Source organism: Halichoeres trimaculatus, unplaced genomic scaffold (assembly GCF_033239565.1).
Source record: "Halichoeres trimaculatus isolate MK-OKI-2021-1 unplaced genomic scaffold, fHalTri1.1 fHalTri1_scaffold_14, whole genome shotgun sequence".
Taxonomy (NCBI): Eukaryota; Metazoa; Chordata; class Actinopteri; order Labriformes; family Labridae; genus Halichoeres; species Halichoeres trimaculatus.
Genome location: NW_027437192.1, coordinates 14106284 through 14132881, shown reverse-complemented (window position 1 = coordinate 14132881; position 26598 = coordinate 14106284). Strand labels below are relative to the sequence as shown.

General features: G+C 40.0%; 1 protein-coding gene across 1 annotated transcript in view; it reads right to left on the bottom strand.

The window, feature by feature from the left end:
* Positions 1–26598, bottom strand: part of znf704 (zinc finger protein 704) — a 71528-nt gene that overhangs the window by 8767 nt on the left and 36163 nt on the right. The window contains exons 3-6 of the mRNA XM_074686343.1: positions 10852–10955; positions 7556–7827; positions 1996–2096; positions 1027–1321 (exon numbers count right to left, since the gene is read on the bottom strand). Coding sequence (XP_074542444.1) covers positions 1027–1321; positions 1996–2096; positions 7556–7827; positions 10852–10955 — 772 coding nt within the window. The remainder of the gene's footprint in view (positions 1–1026; positions 1322–1995; positions 2097–7555; positions 7828–10851; positions 10956–26598) is intronic.

The following is a 26598-nucleotide window of genomic DNA, read 5'->3' as shown; positions in this document are numbered from 1 at the left end:
GAAGAAAAGGCATGTCTCAAGTCCTGTTAAAGTAATTTTCCTTCTTTAAATTTATCAATTTATTAATTTATTGCTAGGCACCAACCTGCCTTTTGCAGCAGCTCTCTCTTCTTTGTCCGTTTCTTGTAATTTTTTTTTTGTCTCTTTTTCGTAATCTTTGTATTTGGAGTGGATCATTACTTTGTGTGGCTCATTTGTTGGTCATGGAGAGCAAACTTTTTTTTTTTTTTTTTGTGGCTTCAGCGATATTTTTACGACTTTTTCTCCTGTGTTTGTCTGGAGATCCTACATATAACCATGTCCGCATTGTTTACATGTGAACTCAGCTGTTAGCAGCCTGTAGCATGTCAATGCTAAATGGTGAAAGGCCTGATGTCTTCCCACAAGGTGAGGAGAGGGAGGTGAAAACGACGTGCTGGTTCTCAGGTGTGAGCTAAGAAGTGACGACATGGACCTGTCCGTTCATCCATCGCTATTCGGAACGTAAGATCTATCTCCAACAAGATGGACGAGCTAGCTGTGCTAACCCAGCAACAAAGGGAATACCAGAGGGCAGAGTAGCATCATGCTATTTAAAGACATGACTAACGAAGCTAACATCAGACACCAACACCACATTGGAAGAGCTTCACCGGCTGTGAGCAGACAGGATCTAGGAAACAGAGATGGAGCATGACTGAAGAAGCTCAGTCCTGGACCCTGTGGAGGTGGGGGCTGGCTGAACTGGACAATGATGGACAAGCTGTCATCATCTATTTTCTTATGGACCTTTTTGCACTTTCTATACACTTTCTTACTTTTGTTTTCTTGATTGCTGTTGTGACCTCAATTCCGTTGTACTTGTTACAATGATATTAAAGTTCTTTCCAATTCTATTCTATTCTATTCAAACGTCATCATAAAGAAAAAATACTCCTCGAGAAACATTTTGTTTTGGGTTTTTCAAATAGAAGATCAACACGTGAGGTTGACTGTGTGCATGTGTGGCATGAGGAGTGTGTATCATGTTTATATCTTCCTGCTCACCTGGTAGGCATGGTCCGTGTGGATGAGGTAGAGAGCGCTGGGCGCAGAGCGGCTGAGCGGGGTGGTGCCACCAGCGTGAGGCTCCTTGGTGTCGGAGGGCTGCGGAGGTCGGTGGGAGTCTGCCAGCTGGTTGAGGGACGGGAGAGGAGAAGGGGGAGGAGGAGGGGGAGAAAGGAGAGACGGGGACACCGGGGACAGGCTGCTCAGTCCGTCAGCCACAGAGTCTGTGTTGAGCTTGATCTCTGTGTAGTAGAAGTCTTCCTCGCCATCACTGCAGTCAGAGTCACAGTTACGACTGCAGACGGAGAGAAACACAGGAAGAGAGGGGAAGTTACACGTCTGTACAAATAACAATGATAATATTCTCACCATTATCTTTCTAGTTATCTTTCAGGGTATTTTTTTGCCTTTAATGAATAAGAAGACTGAAGAGAGACAAAAAAAAGATGGAATATGAGACACATTCGTCAGTCATGTTCAGAAAAATGCCTCACTTACTTATAAAGTGTCAAAGAATCTGCTGATGGGGTAAGAAAAATTTCTTCTTGAAGTGTGGGGAATTTCTTTGACATGTCTCAGACTGTCCAGTGGGTGGTGTAATTCATAGTTCTGGAAACTGGACCCTGAACTTATATTCTGCTTAAAGCATTTACTCTAAAATAATGTAATCCAAACCAAAAACACATGGCTGGGCTTTAGAAAATAAGAAAAAGTACAGAGTGGAAGTTATTTATTTGAAAGTTAAAAAGTCTAAATGTGAGATATATCAGATCTGAGTGCTCCCTGCTGTGTTTTTGCTCCTTTCACCCGTCACCTTTCCGCTCACACCCACAGCGACGACTGTTAACATGATTTTCCATCATCTATCAATCAGCTGTTTTGGTGACAAGACAAGCTGGAGGTGTCAAAGAAGAGTGGCACGGATGTGGATAAGTTGTGATGTAGTGTGTGTGTTTGTCTGCGTCTTACCCCAGGTGGATGGTACGGATGTGTCTCTGGATGCCGGCAGCGGTACTCAGCACCTTGCCACAGTTTTTCCACAGGCACTTGAACATCACCTTCATGGAGTTCTGCAGGAGAGACACATGAAAACAGCAGCTGCAGTCAGAAGAGCTCAGACACGGCTTCACGCTGACAGAGAGACTCCTGGTTGTTTGTTGTGGAGAGCAGCACTTGTGTAAAGTTGTGATTTGAAGTACAGTGTGATCTGTGTTCGGTTGATGCTGAATTCTTCTGAACTCTGGAGTCAATATGAAGCTATCACAACTGAGCAAAGTGGGGAGATGAGCTCCCCTGGCTGGTGTAGCAGTCTGCTGCTCATTTTATCTCCATACAACAGAAGCAGAGATACATCCACGGTATTTCCCTCCAGGATCAGTCAACCATTCAGAAGTACATTTAAATGTTCATCATCACCGAACAGGCAGGAGAAGATTTCAGGCTTTTTTACAGCTGTGTAGCTTATACTGCACACAAACTTAGGCTTCACTGAAAAAAGTTTTAAAGTGGGGAAAATTAATCCTCCCACAGGATTTTATGAATGAGTCATTTTATTTTGATAAACAGAATGAGAAATTGTCACAATCAGAATCATTGTTTTTGGTTTTGGCTGAAGCAGAGCTTAAAGATGCTTAACTCTTGATTTAATTTTCTTAAGTCAGACCAAAAAAAAAAAAGAGTTTGGAAATAAATCTTAGAAATGTGGAAACATAGGCACACTCCTGTTTGGATAAAGTAAATATAATGTTGGACAGACTGGCTGTCTACAGTAGGGACGGGTACTTTTCACATTCAGAACAATACGATTCCATTGCCCGGTACCAGGCAATCAGTAATGGTACTCAGTGGTACCAATTTTTGCTACTTTTGTGTGTGTTTACGTGATAATAAATGTTGATTTGTTCAATAATAAAATCTTAAAGTTTTTCAATTTAACATGTTTTTTCTCAGTATTTAAACTTTCAATGCTGTGTTCATGTCCAACATGGCAAATCGCCAACTCTTCCACTTCCTCACAGACACAAGGATGTGTTTAAGTATCGAAACATGGTAGCATTTGATTTTATGTGAATGGGTACTTGGCACTACAGAAAGAATTTGGTTGGTACTATTAAAAGTAGCTAATTTGGTACCCATACCAATCCCTAGACTACTGTCATACAAATGTTCAGATTTTGGATCAGGCCACAAAACTCTATATCTTATAGCCTCGGTGCTGTCTTCCTTGATTCTTTTTATTTATTTATTTATTTATTTATTTATTTATTTATTTTGTTGGGTTTTTTTTGCAAATGAAACTGTTAACTAGGGATAACCGATTATCGGTCGTGCCGATATTTGGCATTTTGGGGCATATCGGCATAGGCCTTTTTTTAATCCGACAGCCGATATGAAACCCATTCAAAACTGTGTTGTTTTGACTCTGATGCTTCTCTGCACATAATTTCTCCCTGTCTACAGTATGGAAGTCCTGGATGGTCATTAAAAATCAGTCACGTAAACCAAACAGAAAATTTATTTATTTTTTTACGCTAATATTTTCACTTTGACTGCAAATGAATATCAGCTTAAAATATTGGTTATCAGCCTTCTTGACTACTAATAATCAGTATTGGTATCGGCCCCAAAAAATCCATATTGGTCTATCTCTACTATTGACCCGACTTTTTAGTTTGTTTATGGTGCAGAAGGACAAACAGCAACTCCCTTAGCGTTCAGCTCATTCGCAGAGTTAACAACTAGCCCTGGGGTGAAAGAAAAAAAACAAACAGGAGTATTAACATCCACAAGTCTGTGCTCGGACTACACTGCTCCTGTCACACGGTGAGACTCCACTTAGCCAGACACAGTCTGGTTTATATTGAGGGTTATATTTTGTAGCTCAAAAAAGCCCAACCCCATGGGGCTGATAGATGCTACCTGTCACCTCTGATTGTTTATACACCAAGCAGTCGCCACTGAACTGAGTCACAGCCCAGGCTTAAGGCTGGGGGCTGCGTACAGCTCGGACACAGTGTTTAAGCATTATTTCAGGCTTTTAATTACACAAATATTGATACTTCCTTGAACTGCCCATTAACTTAAATCTGGTGACAACGTCTGATGTTTTGACTAAATGCACACATCCCTGGCTTTGATAAACACAGATTGATGTAGGAGCTGATTGAGGCTAAATTACAGTAAATATTCCTCCTGTAATTACACCACCAGCCTCATGAGGAGACTACACATTGTTTACCACAGAAAGAAACCCTCCTCTGAGCCTGTGCTAATGCCTGTCCATCAAACTATTGTTAAGGGGCTGATTTAATTTTGACAATGTGTTTTTTTTCCCTCCTCCTTTTGGAAACACATACAAACAACCATCCGTCCCCCGTGCATTGTTTTGTGTTTGGGTAACAAAAGGCCTGTTCTGTGTGTCAGCGAGTGTGTGAGTCTGTGTGTGTGTTTTTCCCTTTATAGAAGCATTTCACAGTTAATTAAATGGTGAGCAGCTCTAAATGCTATTGTTTTGCCAAGAGGAGTGAGTAGATAATTTCATGTGAGACTGTGGCATGCGCGTGTTTTTGTGTTATATTATTGTTCCGCTTTCGTCTCAATTTTTCTTCAAGTCCAGTTGGTTCCCCTTAATTCTTCATCCATAACCTTCCCTCTTCTTCTTCCTCTTTGTGATAAGTCCCCAATTAATACAGAACGAAGCGCTCATGTGGAGTAAACCCAAGAGTCTTTATCGATTTTTAGAGGAGACACGAAGTCCAGGATCTTTATGTTTGCTGTAGCGGGCATTAAAATCATTACTGCTGTTGTGGAGCCGCTGAACGAGAAGTAATTATGAAGGGTGAATGTCTGGGGAGGACACACACACACACACACACACAGGGTGAAGGGAGAGGGGGAGGAATCCCTGGCAAGTGGGGGGAGAAAGAAAGAGTGAAAGGGGAGATAGATGGAAGACGCTGACAGCAAACGACAAACTAGCAAGAAGGAACGCTGATAAGGAGAAGAGAGGGAGCAAAGCAATATACATCTGAAAAAATAATGAGAGTGACACTGAGCTGTGGATGTGATGAGCTGTCAGCCGTGTGGAGAAAATGAGACGAGCAGACATGAAGAGTGAGAATAAAACTGTGTGTTTGTGTGCGTGTGTGTGTGTGCTCACATCTGGACAACAAAGAACAAACAACCACTGGAGCAAGAGGCTGTGCGTCCTCTCGCTGTCCCGTTTTCATCTCAGCCTATCAGTCCATCAGAGCTGCGACTGCATCGGTAACCTGGGTTATTTATCTTGTGGTGTGGGGAACACTGAAATCAAGCGACTTGTGTTTTTGAGACAGCTCCACAAAGACGAGCTCAGACCCTATTTCTTACTGAGAGATGTGCCCGTTATGAGGAGGAATACAACGGCTCTGCTCTGAAATAAAAGAACATCTTATTGTCGTGACAGTTTCATTCCCATTAGAGCAAACAAGGTCCTGGTGAGAAGATAACGTCTTGTTTCCAGAAAATGTGTGGATTGAGGCGGCCGATTTGACTGGAACTTACAGCCTGAGAGAAGAATCCCTTAAAACGAACTCTTAGGATGTTAATTTATATGAAAAGTAATCAGACCTCGTCCACTGCTGGACGCCTCTCCTTATATGAGAAGTATTTTTCTAACAATCAAACCAACATTGTCCAAGCTGCAACACCATTTACTGATGAGAACATGCATTGATTGGCGTTAAAAATACAGATAATGATCATCCTGCATCCTTGATTTTATTTTAATCAACTAATCTTCTAGTAACATTTAAATGAATTTTAATTTTCATGCAGATGCTGTTATTAAAATTCAGAGCCTTTTTCTGGTGGATCAAATCAGAGATTCAATAAATATACAAAATTTAAGACTGCCTGTGTTCAGTAGATCATCAGGAATAACTTGTGTTTCCTAGTTTTTCAGAGTAGTTGGGTTGCGTCTCTTTTGCAAGTTAATAGTTAGTTAGTTAGGTTAAGTTAGTTGCTAGGCGCCACCCTGTTGGCTATGGCTGCCTTTTGCAGCAGCTCTCTCTTCTTTGTCTGTTTCTTGTAACTGTTTCTTTTCTTTTCGTAATCTTTGTATTTGAAGTGAATCATTACTTTGTATGGTTCATTTGTCGGTCATGGACACCAAACTTTTTGTGTCTTCAGTGATATTTTTACTACTTTTTCTCCTGTGTTTGTCTGGAGATCCTACATGTAACCATGGCTGCATTGTTTACATGTGAACTCAGCTGTTAGCAGCCTGTAGCATGTCAATGCTAACTGGTGGACCTTTTTGCACCTTCTTACTTTTGTTTTCTTGTTTGCTGCTGTGACTTCAATTTCATTGTACTTGTTACAATGACAATAAAGTTCTATTCTATTCTATAAAAGACTGGGATGAAGGATAAAGGAAAAAAAAATTAGCATGTTTTTGCTTCATAAAACTGTCTTCATGTTGAAATCTTGCCACCCTCAATCTTCAAGTGGAGTTGGTTGCTCCAAAGTTGAGGCTCAAGTGGAAAGGCGTTCAGGCTTCTTCCACTTGACCCCTCAGCTTTGGAATGACCTCCCAAGGAGATAAGGCTGGCATAGTCTGTGACATCTTTAAATCCCTTCTTAAAAATCCCTTTTATAGACTCTGCTTTTATGTAATTCTACCATTTTAATTTTATGTTAGTGTAATGAATCTGTTTTTATTATTCTCCTTTGATTGTTTTATCTATTTCTGCTCGGTTGATCAATGTCAACAACCCTTCCCTTTTTCTCACCTGATATGACGTCATCTTTTACTTTCTCATTTCTTTTATTGTGCTACTTTTCTCTGTCTGCTTTAATATTTCTCTCTATTTCTGACTGTTTTTACCAAACAAACAGAGACACACCTAGACTCACACTCCAGCCTCTAAACCATTGACTGTATATAGAGTGGACAGCGTGGCTCCGCCATTTACCATTGTGCAGTTTTGAAGCCAAAATACCCCCGTCACAGGCGCAGCCATTGGCAGCAGTTGTGCAGCCAGAGTCTGCGCTGTAAAGACCGTGAGGGGTTCTGGGAGAATCTGAGTGGAGCTGGGTTACAAAAATAATATTTTTTCATCTTTCAAGAGTCTAATCAATTCTTGACTTTACCTCCTGACATATTTTACAACCTACGAAAAAAACACACAAGATCGGCAGCTGTTAATCACCATTGAATGTGACGTAAAACCTGTTTGTTTTTTAACCTTGTATAATTAATAAAAACAAAACTTTTCAGAAAAAAAAAGGACTCAAATACAAGGCAGCCAAAAGATATCTTTAAATCACCACAACAATCGGACGTGAGAAACATTTCTACAAGATGTATTAATTTTTTGAGTTTGACCACAGCCCATCTGGAATGACTGGAGAGTCAGAGTTTTTGACCTACACTGCAGCCAGCCACCAGGGGGAGCAGTTTTTGTGGAGACCTCACTTCAAGCCAAGCGAGATGACGTCCATTTTTTTTTTTTTTTTTTTTTTTTTACAGTGTATGCTCTAAACCCACCTTGCGCTTGCGAGGGATGGGCTCATCAAAGAGCAGACTGCTGCCGTCCTGGTCGTCCAGGCTCGGGTCTTCAGGTCCCGCGGGACCGGATCCTACGCCGCCCACGCTGGGCACGCGGAAGGGTTTGAAGCTGTCGGCAGAGAGCGGTGGAGAAGGTGTGGAAGGGTTGGACTGGTCGCTGGGCGCAGACCAGCTCCAGTAACCCCCTGAGGAGCTGTTACTGGATGGAGTGAAGGGTCCAGCCGAGCCGTTGTCCTTCCATGAGCCGCTCTCTGAGAAGACAGAGTTGACCAATGATGGGGGGGCCGATTAACAGAAGAAAGGGAAAAGGAAGAGAGTAGAAAAGTTAGAGCGTGATAATGAAGCTAAAAATCAAATCTTTTTGAGGGATATTGGTTGATAATACGGCACAAAGTAAAACATGTGGGTGTTTCTCTGTCATTGATAGGAGATCAAGACGTTAGATTTAAGATCTGAAGGCTTTATTTGCACTTCACACAAAAGAGCCTCGGAGAAATACAGTTGACCGTGACACAAAAATATAAAAGGTTACTTTCTTGTTCTGAGAATCCACTGAGACATCTCCAAGGTCTTGTTTTTTTTGGATCAAAGAAGAGTTTCTTTTGAATATCAGCTACAAAAGACTTTTCACTTTGAGAAGGTTGAAGCTGGGGAAAACTTCAGTGTGAACAAAAGTGAGTACGAAAAAAAGTGCATGTGCTTCCATTGTGACTATGTGCGTGTGTGTGCTTAGAGGAGTTAGTCAAAGAGAGTAAAAGTTAAGGGCAGACCTAGTTTGTTTGGTTTGTTTTGGGTTCTTGGCGGGGTGCCTCAGTGCTCAGCGTTGCATTTATCTTCACTTTGTTTCACTTAAAAAGAGGAGTAACACAGCTACAGTTGAAAGCTGCTCTGATACACATTCCATTTTGGGGTAATAAAAGGAAGTTAGGGCTTTAAAAGATAAGAAAACACGTCTCAGTGTCAGTTTGAGCTGATTTCAGAGCATGCTGCATGTCGATCATGGCATGAGCTTCACCAGCATCTGGAAGCGCTGCTTTGCCTGAGAACCACCAGTGTGCTCATGTTAATGCACATTTTATAATGTCCAACATGTGTTCATGGGCGTGACATCTCTATGACTTCATTAAGATGGAACCATGCAGTAGGTATTTAAAAGCCACTCTGTGCATGTGTGCATGATGTATGTGATTTGTCTGTGTGACTGTGATAACACGTGCATGGTGGCTGAAGGGTTGGCTGCGTGTCCGCTCGGCTGGATGGGAAGTCGGTTGGCTGTGCAGCTGACTGAAAGGGGGCTGCATGCGATAGCAGTTATGGGGCACTTTGGATTTCCGCCACCATGTCGAGCGGCACAGATCCAGACTCTTTGTGCGCTTTTTCTGTGGGTTTTCAGGAGTCACTGATGAGAGAACCCTAAAGCACAGCAGGTGGCGGTAATTTATCAACCTCGGCTTCCACATGCATTCACAAGATAACAGCTGTGAGGGAATGAGAAGTCACTGTAAAGCAGAATGTACTCTTTGCAGGCTTTAGGCTGCTTTGCTTTTGTTTATGTGTTCATTTTCCGCAAAAAACTGCTTCGTTATATGAAAGGGAAGTGTTTGTAACATGAAAGTCCTTGGTTTATGTCTTGATCATTATTCTGAAAATAGCTTTACAGCATACAATTGATTTCTGCTTACACCTGTCTGCCTGTTTTGATACCTCTGACAAGCATATTGTGATTGTCATGCAACACTTTAGTCTTACTTTAATGTTGTACTCCCTTTCAGCAGACTGTCTGCTACAATTTGGTGTTAGTTGTGGGTTTGTATGATAGTTTATTACCTGACAGTGTTGAAAATTATGATGACCCAGTACATATTTCATATCCCCGATCTTAGTATACAGAATATTGCCAGGATCTGAATCGTACTTTTACATCTATCAGAAATTATGGTGACCTTGTCTTGTATTGTTTTGCAAAGCAATCTGACCATTTATCTTGGAGTTATATTCACATGTGGTGAAAATGGCCCTATCTCACAATAATAAAGAATCCTTAAAAAAAAAAAACAACCTGGATCCAGACGGTGATCCAGATCACCTCCAAAATTTAATCACTTTTTCCTTATCCTATTTTGAACATTTCCTGACAATTTCATCAAGATCTGTTTGTTACTTTTTGAGTTATGTTGTTTTTCACAGACAAACGAACAGACAAACTCTCCCAAAAACATAACCTCATTGGCAGAAGGAATATATAGGGACACAAGCTCAAATTAAAAAGGGTTTAGCTAAATTTCCCAAAATCCATCAAAAGAGAGTTAGAGGTATAGAAGTTGATACAGAGGGTGGAGCAGAGACACACACAGAAGGCAGGAAGCCACAGCCTCAGGTTCACCTTCTAACACTCATTAGGAGGTGATTTCAATCTTGCAAAATTGTCAGTTGTTATCTATGTTGATCTTTCCGTTAGATCTAGGAAAGTGACTAATTAATTGAGATTTGAGTCACTACTTGTTGATATAATACTTGAATTTTTTTCCTATCAAGATCAGATAAACAACATGTGGTCTTTTACATTCAGCGATCAAGCTGATGTTCCTAGTTTAAAGCATGTTTCAGTGAGAACTAGATGGTTAAAGGTTGTGCACAGCAGAGCTGCTCATTTAACGGCTGATTTTGACCTCTGTGAGCGCGTCGTCTGGAGGAGAGGTGGACAGGGTCAAGGGTTAAAAACTTTTTTGTGATATTATTCTTATATTTAGCTGCAAATCTGACAGACTGGTGAAAAGTCAGTGCAGAGACATCGGTGCCTCCTGAGTGGGTGTTTTCTGCTGCTCGGTTCTGACACCCTATCTTGTCGACGTGCTTATATTTCTCCATAATAACAAGTAAGCAGAAAACTGGGAGTCGGAAACATTTTTCTGTTTAGTCCTCTTGTTACAGCAAGTCCACATTTAGTATTTTGAACCTCGCTCTACATGACTTTACTGTCAAGCTCGCTCAGCATGTCAATATTTAGATGTAAACAACCTGTATGCCTTTATATGTTCTGTACTTTAGGTTATAAACATTATTTTGAAAAAAAACAAACTGAGTAATCAATGATTGACCGCTGACATGTCTTGGACCAATTACACAGGATGTTTGAAATCTGCATGCTGTGTTAGTATGACAGCTTCTTCATGAAGTCAATAAAGTTTAGCTTGAGAAAATGATACTCAAGATAAATATTCATTTTAAATGAACCGTTTTTTAAAGAATGTCCCCTAATCAGGTGTGAGACTCACCGTTGACTTTGACGGGTGGACTCCTGACCAACGGGCTGGTGGAGAGACTTGTTAGCACCATGGCTGCAGTCACCTTGTCCATGTCCACTTCCTCTTCTGACCGCCTGTTCAAAAGGAAAACAAAGGAAGAGGAGCAATGTCACTGAGAGGTTTCTCCTTTCAAAATCAAACACCAGAGATACTGTATTCTGTTTTACACAGGCACATTTCAACATGCAACACATTATACGCCAAGCACACATGAACCATTGGCCAGATGTAAAGAGGAAATTAAGGCATTCTGGTGCAATGAATCCACATGAGCTGCTAACTGTTTTCTGTCCTTTGTGCTGGACTGATGCAATTACCCAGACACCGCAGCATAAATCAACAGCCACCAGCTGAAACGGGACGAGGAATTAAGATAAATAAATGCAAAACCAAACTAGACTGATGTGGGACTCATTTTCAATCCCCAAAGCCTGCATTGTCAACATAAGCTCAGCGCTGTACAGTACACACACCAGCAATCCATAAGATAGTGTGTAACCACAAACTACCCACGTTCAGTGTTTGTCTCCACTAATTGGCACACGGTGAACTGGAAGACAGGTATCTTAATCCTCCTGCATGTATTCCTCAGGGGGAGCCAATCCCTGTGATCAAAGAGATGTCAATAGCTTTATTACTCACAGTAACTATGGTGCAGGCTCGCTGGTAACGCAACAAGCTGTGTGTGTGTGTGTGTGTTTATGTTTGTGAGCATGTGTTTTGTTCCTGGGTGAGCCGGACTTTGATGGTGCACAGAAGCCAAAAGATTAAAGTCGATTTCATTACAATGATGAAATCTCCCGCTGTGTCAGAAAAAACATGACATCAGTCTTCAAGTTTTCACAGCCGCAGCAGGTTACACAGCATCTTAATTGGTGCATGTTCAGTACAGTTCAGACAAAAAACTGTCAGAGTAAACAAGCCAGCTCTTACTCGTTTGCCCATTTAGTGGAGACAGGGTGATAAGAGTTATTTAAATTCTGTCAGATGATGCAACAGGTCTGTTCGGGTCATAAATCTCATTTTAACTTGTCTGCTGGTTGAAATTGTTACTTCAATGCCAATTTTTCCCTCCGAAATTTAACAAAATATGATAAAACCCTTATTAAGGAGGTACTTTGTCCTCAGAAAAAAATGTGTCTGACTTAGGATGCTGTAGGCCCCTCATCCATAGCAAGGATTTCGAATAAAATAGGATGTTGGTTTGGCTCAGTGGTTGCATACCCCATGTTCAGAAGCTAAGGTGAAGTTTACACGACAACAGTTTTAGGATGAAATGCAAAAGTATTGTTGAAACTTGGCCTCTCATTTACACAAAACTGCGTTTTTGACCTTAAATGGAAACTTTTGAAAAAAGCCTCCAGAGAGAAATTTTTCTGAAACACCACCATTGCTATGTTGACAGCAAGCTGCAGTTTTCAGTGGAAATGCTGACTTTATTCTCTGCTTTGCTGAGGGTCTTTCAACAAAATGTGCTTCTGTTGCACTATTTCTGCAATTAGCATTCGCCATCTCTACCTCAGAGGAGATCTAACAAAAGCAATTTCTGGACACGCAGTTATAGCACCAACTACAGGCCTGGCATGCTTACTGCAGCATTATCAGTTCCTCTACATTTCTGTGGAAATGCAGATATTTTTTCACTGCGTTTTTTTGCTTTTTATAGTAAAATGTTTACATGTAAACAGCAGCCCAGGTTCAAGTCCACCTTTTGGCTTTTTGCCAAGTGTCCCAAAGCTCTGGTCATAAAATACGAAGCCTGTGCAGAAGTCCTATAAGCTGCAGTTCACTGATCGTCCACTTGAGGCTGAGTGCTGAAGCAGTGGACACCACTTACCCACTCATTCAAAATAGCTGATCTTTATAAGAAACAAACACTTTTAGCGCAGAGCGCAGGTGGCCTGAGTTTGAATCCAGCCTGTGGCCTCTTTCCTGCATGTCAGGTCACCCCTCACTCTTGTCCTGTTTCCTGCTCTCTCCACTGTCCTCTCGACTATCCAATTAAAGGCATAAAAGCCCCCAAAAATAACTTAAAAAATACTTTTAGCTTGAAGACTCTTTAACTCTGTGACGCATGTCTGAAACCTTCTGAAAAAAAAATATTTGAAAGAAAGAACTTTTTTTCATGCACAGTGAAGAATGAAAATGCTCAAGGAAAAAATCTTGACACCAGCTGATGTGCATTTCCCCCATAGAAACCGCTGCATTTAGGAAAACTAGCTGTCAACTGCAGTGAACACTATACAGTAAAGGGTTCAGTGGTCAAAATGATAAACTCTCTTTGACCCATTTCAACCCATAAGAAATAGGGGTGCACTGATCACAATTTTCTGGCTGATCACCCATCTTTTAAAAGCCTGACCTGCCCATACCGATTTTTATTTTTTAATTTTTATAACTGACAGCATATGCCTTCAATGTTCCAATCTTATTTTATTGAAAACCATTGAACAATACCTGTGAAACAATAAAATCTTTATGTTTTGACTTAAACAACCACTAAAGTGTCCTGAGTTTTAGGTCTCATAGCAAAAAATGACACTGGTTGGCTGTCAGACCTTCCCCGGGGTATACAAGATCAGTTTCATATGTAAGGATGGGCCGATCACCAAAATTAAGGAAATCAGCACCAATCGATCGGAGTATGTCTAATAAAAAGTTAGGTTGGGTTTAGCTTCATCAATATGACACACACTGTCAATCAGATTTAAAACTCCATAAATGAGTGAGTTTAAGGAGACTACCTCTATATATCATAAAGTTCATTGTCACCCCCTGCTCCCTCTTCCCTCTTTCTAGCTCTATCTAGTGGTAGCATTTCTGACACCTCTGCTTAAAGCCCAAACAAAATGTCAGAAGGAACGCAAGTCCCTGCTTTACGAGGCTAATGAGGAAAACCTTAATAAATCTTCTTGAAATGAATGATCAATGGAAGTGAATGAGAAGACAGAAGACAGATGTGAATCTAAAATGTTAAATCATGAGCTAGAAATAAAAGGTTTGTCATTAAAAGCATGAAAAAGAAAGGGAAAGAGGACTGAGATGTGAAAAGCCAAAAAAACAAAAAAAACAATGTGCATTGAAATAAAACACTGAAGGCCAATAAAACAATGCAAAGTGAGATTTCTACAGAACTGAATCCATGCAAAAATCCTCACTGGTCACAAAATCATTAAAATTCTAAGACATCTCAAAACAATAAAAAAATGGGCTTAAATAATGCCGGGGCACGCAGAATCTGTCATGAGGAAGAAATCTCAATCCATCATTGGGCTCAACGACTGAATCCAACAGCGCACAGATTTAAGAACAACAGTGCTGAAGCCCAGACGTGACTCCTGACGTTTGTTTTTAGAACCGCTTTAGGACACAGACGCTGCTCGTCCAAGCTGACCTGCTGAAGCTCATGCAGTCAGAGGAAGAAAGTCCCAAAATCCAGATGTGCACACAAACGTGTAGATCTTTGAAAGGACTACAAAATGTATTCTGGTGAAGTTTTCACCGTAAGTACTCATTTAAAGAAAACCTGCTCCTTGCAAAAAAAGTGAAGAGATACTCTGATTGCTCCAGACGAGCTTTAGATGGTGTTGTTGACTGTAGTGTAGTCGTGTGTTTCTCCACATGCAGGCGGTCGGGTGTTTTTAGCTGTCGGTTCCCACTGAGGGCTGAGTGTGAGCCGCCAAAGAAGTAAACGGACTAAAAGGGGATTTCCAGAGTTCTTCTTTTAACCGGAGCAGGCAGGCTGATGACTTATTTTTGGGGGGTTGCAGGCGCTTCACAAAAATGAATCAGAGCAGAAGTACCCATTGATAAAAATGTGTAGTTCACCAGTCTCATAATCCGAGCAATTGTATTCTCTCATGAAATGTCAGTACACAGTGTCTTAACACAAAGAAGTCAAGGTAAAGTTTGAGTTATTTATTTCATTGTCCTCTTCTTTTGACAATTAATTCAGTTTCATTAAGTTTAGAGCCATTTAAAGTGTGGTCAAAGTGAAGAGATTGTTTTTTTCACAGGAAGGGGGGAAAGAAAAAGAGGAAGAGAGGAAAAGAGGAGAGCCCTGGCTAACAAAGAAAGAGCCTCAGCCTCCATTAGCTGATGTCTAATTTATTACCCTTTCCTCTGTTGAATATGATGTCATTACAGCCTCCATATAAATCAAGAAACAAGCCGCTTCCACCCGTAACCCTCCAGCCTGTGTCGCCGTAAAACCACTTCCTGGTCACCTTGGGAGGCCGGCGTGGGGACTGTAGATATTATCTCCATGGAAACAGTGACAGACAATAATTACTGGGTGCTTTGTCTACGGTGAAATATGAAAGAGTAAATCTGGGAAAAACACATTAGGAGGACTGATAATTAAGATGTGATGTACGAGCGGGAGAAAACGAGGGATTAGGAAGTGGAATTTCCCAAATCACATTTGCCATTAGAGGTTTTATCAAACTAAGGTTTTTTGTCCAAGTGCTTATTACGACTATAATTAACACACAGAGAGTGTGTGATTGCGTGTGTGTGAGAGACATGTTGAAATGTATGATGCATGTGACACAGGAGACATGCTGGGATGGCTAATGGATTGGTAAGTGAATTTTGATAAATGAGTTTCATGCAGTGGAGTGTTTGTGTGTCGCTAAATGCGCCTTTGTGTGTGTGTATGTGTGTGTGTGTTTTCATTTTTAATGTTCTTCACTAACTTGTTTCAAAGCAGCCTCTCTACCTGACCCCTGAGGCTTCTTAAAAGGAACAATATCATGGATGTAGACGCGTGTTCAGTAATGCAGATTACATGAAATAAATTCATGTAATTTTATTTTGCTGCCGGCTATTCATAAATGGAAAATGAGTTTATCTTCAGGGGTTAAACAAACATATTAACATAGAGATCATTAAAGTTATTAATAATATAAAAACTGCTAAGGTGTTTTAAATATTGTGGATAAAGGTATTGACTTATTAATGTATTCTGCTCAGGTGGCATTGATGAAGGATGAATAACTTTCTTTCTTTCCTTTGCATATTTATTCCTGAACTACAGCTTTAATTGGCTCTTATTTCTGTTGTCATTTTACTCCTTAGAGATAATCTTTTTTTCTTCAATGAAATGTAAGGAAAAAGGGAAAAAAAACTTTGCCATAATTCCAAAAACCTGAGCTGACATGTTTCAAGGAGGTGTTCTATTGCTAAAGCAGCTTAACAGCTGAAATACAGCAGATGCATCTCCCCCCAGTCACGGCACTGGATCAGTTATGTTTATTCAAGTCCGTCAACTCACACTGGTTCCGCTCTACCTCCATAGTGGTCCAGCAAGTCAACGGTATTGCGCAGCCATCCTACTTTTTCAGGACGCAGTGCTGTGATACATAAATTCGGGGTAGGGAAGATTGTGTGGGACAGAAAGTTGTGAACAGAAACTACCTAAAAACACCCTGTGACTTTCAAAATAAAACAAACCGTGTCAAAATCAGTTTGTATTCAGCTTGACTACGATGGCAAACGGACAATGGGCTGAGCCAGACCAGGTGTCAACCGGTTTGAAGTTTTACAGCCCAACATGACTGAAGAGAGACTTAATTAATGGAGTGAGAAGACCGGGAACTCCTCGGTTTCATGACTCCATTTGTCTGTCTGTCACGCAGCCAGTGCAAGTGGACAAACGCAGTCAAACCACAATGGAGCAGTGCTGGAAAAACAGACCACACTTGGTACTTTATGAAATACAACCAGTGTAAAAATACGACGAACTGGGTTTATTTTTTATTTTCTTCCACCACTTTAACATCCTTTCATTGCACTATTTAACATAAATGTTTGAATACATTTTTAAACAAAATTTATTTTTCACTTATTCAAACTCTGTTTGAGTTGTGATTTTTAGTGTTGGATTATGTTTTTTGTTGTTTATAAAACAGGGTAAAAGTCCTTGTATTGTTTTTTTAAAGCTACTTGGTGAATAAAGTGAATTCTTATTTTTTACATTGGGGATGCATAACTTGTTTTATATTTGACTTGCATTCAAATTACAGAGATCAAAGATTGATGTGTATCTACTCTTAGAGGCTCTAGTCTTGTGGGCCAGGAGAGAACAGAGCAAAACAACAAAAGAAAGATATTGTTCGTTTCTCTAAACACTCCCAAGGTGACACTGAGTAGATCCACAGAGGTCAAAAAATCTAAATCGTTTTCATCAGGTTGGTGTGTTAAGATTAATTTCTGTGACGGTTTGGAAGTACAAGTGAAACAACAGCTCCCTCTTCAGGGGTTCTGAGTTTGGAGGGAGATTTACTGTATGACTGTGTGCCAATATGCCAAAAAGCTCTGTGTGTGTGTGTGTGTGTGTGTGTGTGTGTGTGTGTGTGTGTGTGTGTGTGTGTGTGTGTGTGTGTGTGTGTGTGTGTGTGTGTGTGTGTGTGTGTGTGTGTTTCTCTGTTAAGCGTCTGCTCAATGTTGTCGAACTTCCCGGGACAGATGTGCCAACTCTTTTTTTAGTCGGTTCAACAAAACAAAGGGCCTGCATGGGAACAAGTAGGACAGGAGGGAGGCAGAGTGAGAGTGAGTGTGTGTGTGTTTGTGTGTGTGTGTTAAAATGTGTGTGAGGCCAAGTCTCCAGCACTGTGGGGGATGCACAGTGTCCAGTTTCAAACAAAACTCTGGGCAGAGAGCAGGACAATAACAAGGGTTCATGTTACTGTGGCTGTCGTAGTCAGACAGGTAGGTGTGATGCCGAACTGTGCGGATGACTTTTGTTTTTTAGCACTTTTTAATGTCTAATTGTGTTGTTTCTCAAGGACAGAGTAGATAACACAGCATTAAGCCTTAAAAATAAGTTACCTCATATACTCTTGTTTTTAACATCATCTAGGTCACCAACCCACCAATCTCTAGTGATGGGAGTGCAAAAACTGCAGTTCCTCATGTGTCCAATAGAGGCTAACCCAACCTCTGCTCTGAAAAACGTGATACAATTCGAAAGTCCTAAAATCCGCAGTTTGTCATGTGTCTTCTTGAGGCTGGCTCCAAAAGTACGGGAAACCATTTTTACAGCAGAAATAAACGTGTTTACAGCCTGGTACAAAAAATATCTTCTGGCTATTTTTTTTCTAACAGTACACACTGTACAGGGAATTAATTGTTTTTCTAAGTCAGCGGTTTAGAAGACAATAAAAAGACAGGTTTACCTAATTAGAGGCACAGATCAGCTGATTGACAGGTTGAAATTATAGCTGTTAGTGGGGAGTCTCAAAGCCCACCCCAGTACGGCCTCTTCCTCCTACGTCCATATATTATGGGAAGCGCCAGTACACACCTGTATTTGAAGTCTATTTGAAGGCAGGAATGGACATGTAAACAGCCTGCTTAGTAAACAACTCTCATCTTGATATGTGCGTATTATTTATATTTACTTGACTGGAGAAAAGTGTTTTTATGAATCATCTGTTTTGAGTATTTTAAGGCAAATAATTCTGGATATCTTTACATGTTGGGGGCACTGTTTGGCTTTTTTACTCCTCTTCAGAAACCAGTGTGTGACATCACTGAGACTATATTTATGTCTTATTCAGTCTTTGAAACAAGTACCAATCAATGCCTCCATAATAAAAGACGTTCACTTGGGCTTACTTTGCTGGTGAACACAGGTTTAGGATGAAACTCAAAGGTATGGTTGTGTTTCGGCCTCTCATTCACGCTGAAACTTTTAAAACCGCCTCTAGAGCAGAACGCTATGGCCACTGTTGTTGTGTAAACAGCAACAGCGAGCAGTATGCACATGTGTACACTTTGATAGTGGCAACATAAATTGCATTCAATATATTCGCTAACATTAAAAAACTACAATAATGTAAAAGAACTAAAGGTAAATGAACAAAATAAGTCAATTAAAGTTTCATTTGAGTTCTTTTATACACTTGTTATGTCAGGTACTCTCTTCTATAGTTCCCTTTTATCAGGGCTGGGACAATATGCTATTCTCTCGATTCGATTCTGTAACGATTTTTTAAAAATAACGATTTGATTCAAATTGTGATTTTTCGATATTCAATATTTTTACCATTTTGAGTTTGCTTTTTTAACACCAGACCATGTGAGAAAGTTAAATGATGATGATAATGTCTACAGACTATATCAGGAGCCATATTTTACCATAAAATGCACATCACGTGGGTCAGAGAGAAACATTTCACCCTCTGCTGGAGGGAAATGGTAACTTTTTTTCAATCCAGTTTATAAACAAAAATTTAAATGAAGATTTTGAATTTAAGAAAATCAATCTTTTTTAAAAAAGAATCATGATTTTGGTATTGTCAAACAAAAATTCTTCATGCTTCAGTGTATTTTTAAGGCCCTGATCAAGGATTGGTTTGGCTGGTGTCGACAAAGAGAGGTGTTGGTTTATGGTCACCCCTACAAAGAAAACTAAGTGACTTCTCTGATCACTCTGCCTTCAGGAAACAGAAAACATGTCAGTCAACCCTGCCTGAACCCCTTATGTTGAGATGTTCAAGACATGAGTGGGGAGCATTTGTAGTATCAAACTCAAAACTCTATGACCAAAAACTTGTACGGATCATTAAATCATGTGAAACTGCTCTTTAAAGCATGTTGTTGGACTAAATATTTCTCACTACTTTCACTAGATTAACACTGCTAGCACACACACACACATACACACAAAGCTAATGAGGGAAAAAAGTTTGTCCAAAGTCAACAGAATTATCGCAGGTCACATTCTTGTTCAAGTTCAGATACAGCACAGAGAGTGTTTCACATCCAAACACAGGGTGATACACCGTTTAGGTTTGTCAGATACAGTTCCTCTCCTCTAACTGGTCCAGACTCAACAGACATAAACAGTTGCCTGGTGGCTTTAGCCCGTTCTGTCAGCATAACACTATCAGTCAGCTCTGATGAAGGAAGGTGAAAGGTGTGGTGGGTAACAGGAATTTTCCTGAAACAAAGACCAGCACTGCCAAGCACACCCCTGACTCCTACACTCCCCTGTCTCTGCTCTGTCCTCTCCCTCCTCTTCCTCCCTTCACTCCTGCTGGACGGACTCAAAACTCTCTGTGTGCCTGGCTCACTTCCCCTCCCACACTTTGAGCTCCTTTGACTCTGCTGCTGAGAAGTCAAACTGGGAGTAAAGTTAGTGAGGAAAGCAGACAGCAACAAGGACTCTGTCTATGTGTGCTTATGTTTCTGTATCTGTGTGTGTGAATTTTGATGTGTATTTGTGTGTGTCAGCCTAGCCCTTTGACACTGAGCAGTTCAAGGAGGTCTGCTCTTTTATTACAGCCACTGGACTATGACGCCTATTTCCTCCTCAATAAGCTCCTATAAATCAGCAAACTCCTCCTCTACCATGTGCTTATCTGATCTCCTCCTCTCCCGCTCTCTCCTTCTCCGACACACTCACAGCATCAAACCCACAAAAGGAATCTGCATATGACATGGGGCTAACATGCATGAAGGACACAGCTTTTGATTGGCAGATGTGTTTGAAAGCACACACACACACAGGAATTCCCTGTGACATGCTTGTGTGCACCATTCAGACTCCCGAGATTTTGCCGATAAAGATTCTTTTGTTGTAAAAAACACATCTCAAAAACAGCATTTCAATAAGCCAGAGGAATTTACCCAGGTTATAGCATTGTACAGCCGATTCAATTTCCTGTGACCAGTATTGTTGTAGGTGCTTCACACAAAAGGAGTGTGTGTGACGTGTAGGCTCTCACCCATGACACATATGAGGGTGTGTGGAAGGTCTGGACAGGTGCTGCTGACAGCTGGATGGTGATGTTTGTCTCGTTAAGTGGGTCATTAAGGGGATGCTTTTTATGTCTGAACAGGAGTTTTCCTGTCCACAGAGGTGATGTACAAAAATAGATGAACATGCATTAGTGTCATTTTATGGTTTGCTAGTCCGAATCCTTATTGATAGATGAGGATGGTGCAACATTTTATATTAATTAAAATAGATTTTAAAAAGATTGAAGTTAATCTTGTATGAGTTACCTTGAGTCCTTGAGCTCACGTTGAAGATAACATGAAGTCTTAAGACACAGCATAACTGTCTTTTTTATGATTTTATTTAAATTCTTCAATTAGGGATGGGTACCGGATCAGGTACTTTTATAGGTACCGACCGAATTCTGACAAAAGTACCGGGTACCGATTCATGTAAAGTCAAAAGTTACCTTGTTTGGATACCTAAATGCATTCTTGTGACTTTGAGGGAGTGTGAGAGTAGGTGATTTTCCATGATGGACATGAACACAGTATTACAAGTTTATCTACTGAAGAATAAATATGTTAAATTGAAAAAAATAAATATTTTATTGTTAAACAAATTTATATTTTTTCCCACATTAACACACAAAAGTACCGAAAAGTGGTACCGTTGAGTACCGGTATCGATTGCCAGGTACCGTATCGTTTCAAATGTGAAAGGTACCCATCTCTAATTTCTATTATAATATTTAAATTTATTGGTGTGAGCTACCATTTCCTGTTTTAATATATTTACCTGGCGTTCTAAAAATGTATTGATGTTTTGTGCAGAAACAATCCTCATGATGAAATAAAAACTAAACGTATCTGACTGATTTAACTCGCACTAGGCAGCAGAGGTCAGGATGCATCCTACTGAAAAATGAATGATTGATTTTGACCGGAGGTTGACTTCAGCCTCCTTATTATCAGCTCTCAGCTGATCACCAGTAGCTGTGCGAGAAGCTCACAGGTGTTCCTAAACATGATACCTGCTGATTATTGACGCATTCTATGGCCCAGATCCGAATCTCTTTTCCAATCAAAACTACTTTGACTGGAATAAAAATACACTGGATTTGTAATATGGATTAACTTCAAATACTTCAGACACATTGTAAAACTTTATAGAAACTAAGGCAGAGCTATGGTTTGATTTTTTGATATTTTGAAGTTTGTGGTAGTTTTATTATTTTCATTCCACTCCAAGAGACAAACATAATCAGATACAGGGTTGTTTTTTTATTTTATTTTTTTATGTTAATTTTTATTTATTTATTTTTGTTTAGGGGAGACAAAAGTAGAGGCCATACGAGTAACTTCAGATAAAACAATAATATTTATTCATTTAAACTATTTAGTGAAAGTTAAATATTTCAAATATGTTTAAAAATGAGAAAAAAAGTATGTTGTGTTGTTTGACGCTTTATGATTATGGTGAATAAATCACTTTGTTTCACTTTGAGTGTTCCTGTTTTACCAGAGGAGCTTTGTTGCTGTAATACATGCAGAATGTGATTTGGCATCGTCTCAATGAAACATGAATGTTTTTCCTCTGGGAGAGGTATTATCTGGATGGCAGTACATTGTGGTAAATGGTGTTAAGTATCGTCAGCGTGTTCCTCGAAGTGTAAGCCTCCCATGCCATGAGCACATACTCATTCCTGTACCATCATGTACCCTGGCTTTTTAAGTGGGTGGTCAATCTCCAATTTAATAGATAGGACATAGTGTCCATGGTTTCTAAAATAATGTAAAAGTTTGACTTGTTAGGACACATCAGGGCAGTTTTTCATCCAGCTTTATTAGACCAGAGAAGTCTGTAGCTTCCTGAGTCAGGTTTCAGGTTTTTTAGGTTATTTTATGGTTTTTAATCCTCACATTGCTCTTTTATTTTTTGTATTTGTTTTGAAAGCAATTTTAACTCTGTTTTGAAAATTACTCAGTAAATTAAGTGTATTATTATTAGTAGTAGTCCTATTTGTGGATGAGGCCTATGCAGTTAGTTTCCCTACAGTGTCATGTCTATATTTAATACAATGCTGCCACTAGAGATAAAGGCCACCCAGTATTGGTTTTTGTAAAGAGGTTTAAGATTCTCTCATTAATTTTGATCAGATCATTCACTGTTGAGGTTAAAATCCCCAACTGCAAACCATCAAAATTAATTTTTGTCAACATTTTACGTAGAGTTTAAACTTTTTTGGGACTGGAGTGGGGTTGTATTAGATGCATTTCATAAGCTTAGTACATTTATTCATGGTTCTCAGAGGGTGAATCCGGCAAACCATAACAAAAGTAAAAGCTAAATATCTACGTATTGAAAAGTGGGCCTGGACAAAATCCATTGTTGTGTCTATTATTATACCAATTTAATGACATTTGTGGTTTTTAAATGGTTGTCATCTGATGACTGACAGCTTTTCTCAAGGACTGATTTCTAATAGCTGGTCTGTGATCAGTATACTTGTAATACTTGTAGATATGTAATAACAGAAGTCCTTCATATTAAGAGCTAATTGTCAAAACCTTTATAACTTTAAAACACTATAAGAGTCACATCTTGGCATTTGTGTAATAATACTGGCAAACTTAAGCATGTAACTGAAAGCTCAACTTGTTTCCAGTTCATCGCAATTATCACATCAAATTAGAGTTTCAGTAAAACATTTAGATTTAACATTTTTCATTCAACGTACAGCAAAATTACAGGTATCATAAATTAGCAGAAGATCTTTAAGATCACGATACTGTATCATTCAAATCTTTTACTAGATTTACCGTATGAACAAGGGTTTCAAGCATTACTTTTACTTGAAAGTCACAGAGACACAGACACACACACACACGCACACACAGAGGCATATAATCAAGGGACCAAGTCATCTTCCTAGCCATAACAACATATGCACTGGCCAGGCAGCCAGCTCCTTGAAATAGGAGCCATGGGCATCATTCCCTTCAAACAGACTCAGAGAAGAAGTCTCAAACCTCCATCGGAGCGACTGTAACTCAAGCTTTACACTGAACTTTAACCCAGATCAGTTCTACTCTACTGATGGAAAAAATCCCCTATGCCAAGAAACATCAAGATACCCCTATACAAAGTTGATACTCTGCGGATACATCACATTTGTCATATGGGACATGAAGTTGGTTTCATGTTACAACAAAAACTGGGGCAGTGGAAGTGAAAAGTGGAGTGTTACCTCCATTAAAGAATGATTTCAACAGGACATGTTTTCTTTTACTCTGGATCCTCATGCTGAACTAAAACTGTCACAGCATGGTGGGCTTTCAATTTACCTGTATTGTGTATATGTTTTTAGTACGTCTCACATCCCAAAAAATCTACAAAATACAACAGTCTCATAAGGAAACTCTCTCCATTTTACAGTGGGTTATAACATGTTAATAAATATAAAACATGGAGACCCCATGGGCTTATTTTTTCAGTCCGCTGAGCTGTTCACAGGAAAGCAGGCAGTGTCAGCCTCAGAAGCTTCCTGTGTTGCGGAGCTGCAAGATTTGACTTTCATTAGTGCGATGAGGGCGATGAAGACATCATTATGGGTGGTTGCTGACTTTCAAAGCTTTTGAGATCAAAGGCTGGAACAGCACTCTGTTCAAGAGATTGCTTTGTACGATTAATATCAATCAAACCCTAAGAACACAGGCTGTTTTATTGGTGTTATTAAAAAACAATGTGCCGGTAGAATTTCTTTAGCAAAGTATCAAGAGGCAAAAAGGAGGATGGGATTTTTACTTAAAGGTAACGTGAGTCTTCCCTTTTTTTCCTGTGATTCGTCTGACTTTTAAACAACTACACTGTTGACCCACTGCAGACATTTTGAAAACCAAAATATCCAGCACACAGTCAGCACATTGCATTGTGGAGGGACTGAGTGTAAAGGACCTGTAACCTATGGAGCCGAGCAGCTGATGAAGCCATTAAGAGTCAACAATAATATTGCTGAAAGCCACAACGTGTTTAATCATCTGCAATTGCTAGCAGCTAATTAGCTGATTAAGCATTAGCATGTTATAGCTGTTTGTCTCTCGCTCTCTTACGCTGTCTTCAAACCACACATACACACACACACACACACACACACAATAAAGGAAAAGTTATAGACAGGAACATTTAAACACATGAGTAAGCAGCTGTACGTGCAGATGGAAACAGGCACACTGTGTTTTCTTGCTTGTTCCTCCCTTTATTCAAACACCAAACACACTCAGACAGACACACTCTCCTCAGTGAACACCCTCTGGTGAGAGCAGAGCAGGGTGTGGCGTACATTAGCCGGGCACGCCGCCAACGACCCTCTGTGTGTACAATGTGTGTGTTACTTCTTCATGTGTCTGTAGACAGTTACAGCTGTACTGTAGCTATCAGAAGAGCGCATAGTGTGATGTGCACATCTATCCATGTTGTCTGATGTGTTTTCAGTATATTTGTATTCTGGTAGCCATGACAGAGGGCAGAGCAGTGACACACAGAATATAGCCACGTTTCCACCAAGCAGACCAGTCTTGTTCGTCTCGGAACGGCGTACTTTTGGCGGCGTTTCCACTGACTTATCCCAGGACAGATCCCCAAAAACCGAGACGAGGCTGCCTACTTTTTGGGACCCTTCCATATGGGTGCCAGACTGAACCAATCCGCTCTCGGAAAGTGGAGCAACACACTGCAGACCGTTGATTGGTCAAAAGAATCGTCACTTATCCCGACAGCGGCTGCATTTCTCCTGGCGGCACATAGTCTTCTCTGAAACAAAGGTTGACTGAAAGAGCTACATGCCAATCACAGAGGGGAAGAAATGCTGCATGTCTTCCATCTGCACTTTTTGTTTACTGTGTCACGTTTTTCTTCTTTGTTGGATTTATTAGCGGGGTAAGCTGCAATGGTGTCACGGTATTGTTTAACAGCTGTGGCTTTTGGCATCCGGCTTACACGCCGCCTACCAGGGCACAGTTTGCTGTGGAAACACAAACGGGATCAGGCTTAACTGTACCAAACCGTGCCAAACCGTACTGAACCGACCAGGACTGCTTGTTGGAAACGCAATGCTTAAGATGTCAGCGGCACACTGGCTTGCTCAGTACAACAAAAACCACATTATCAAGTTTAGACATTAAAAATTTCAAATATACTTATGAGATTTCAAAATAGCTTTTATTTATCAGTACACTTACTTCTGGAAAGGTGTGTATTGTCTAATACTCTTCATGGTTTTGTGGTTACAACATTTGACAATTCAATGGGACTAGGAATAGGTACCAAATCAGGTGCTTTTATAGGTACCAACTGAATTCTGTCTGAAGTAAAGAGTATCGATTCACGTAAAATAAATTAATGGTTTAGGTACCTAAACACATCCTTGTGACTGTGAGGGAGTGAAAGAGTAGGCAATTTCCCATGCTGGACATGAACACAGCACTGCAAGTTTATATATTGAGAAATCGAGATGTTATATTGAAAAACTTTGAGATTTTATAATTAAAAACATAATAACCACATAAACAAACACAAAAACACTTCAAATTGGTACCATTGAGTAACGATATTGATTTCCAGGTACCGTTTCAAATGTGAAAGGTACCCATCCCGAAATGGGACTGATTCTTTAACTGGTTTAAAATGGTAGAAATGTCATATTTAATACTATGCACCCAAACAAACATCAAACATGTTGTTTTAACAAGTTTAAAGCACATTATCAACCCCTATTTGTCACTGTCTCTCATATACTCAGGTATATTATAAACTAGGTATATATAAATAGATATATATAAACTTAGACTCAGGTCTAAGTTTTTGCTTGTTACATCCTAAAACAAGACATTCTTATAGAATTGTAAAGTGAAAGTGGGTTATATAAGATCTCATGAGACAATCTTATTAAAAATACAGTACACGTTTTGCTTAGTTTTGCAGTGAGTAGA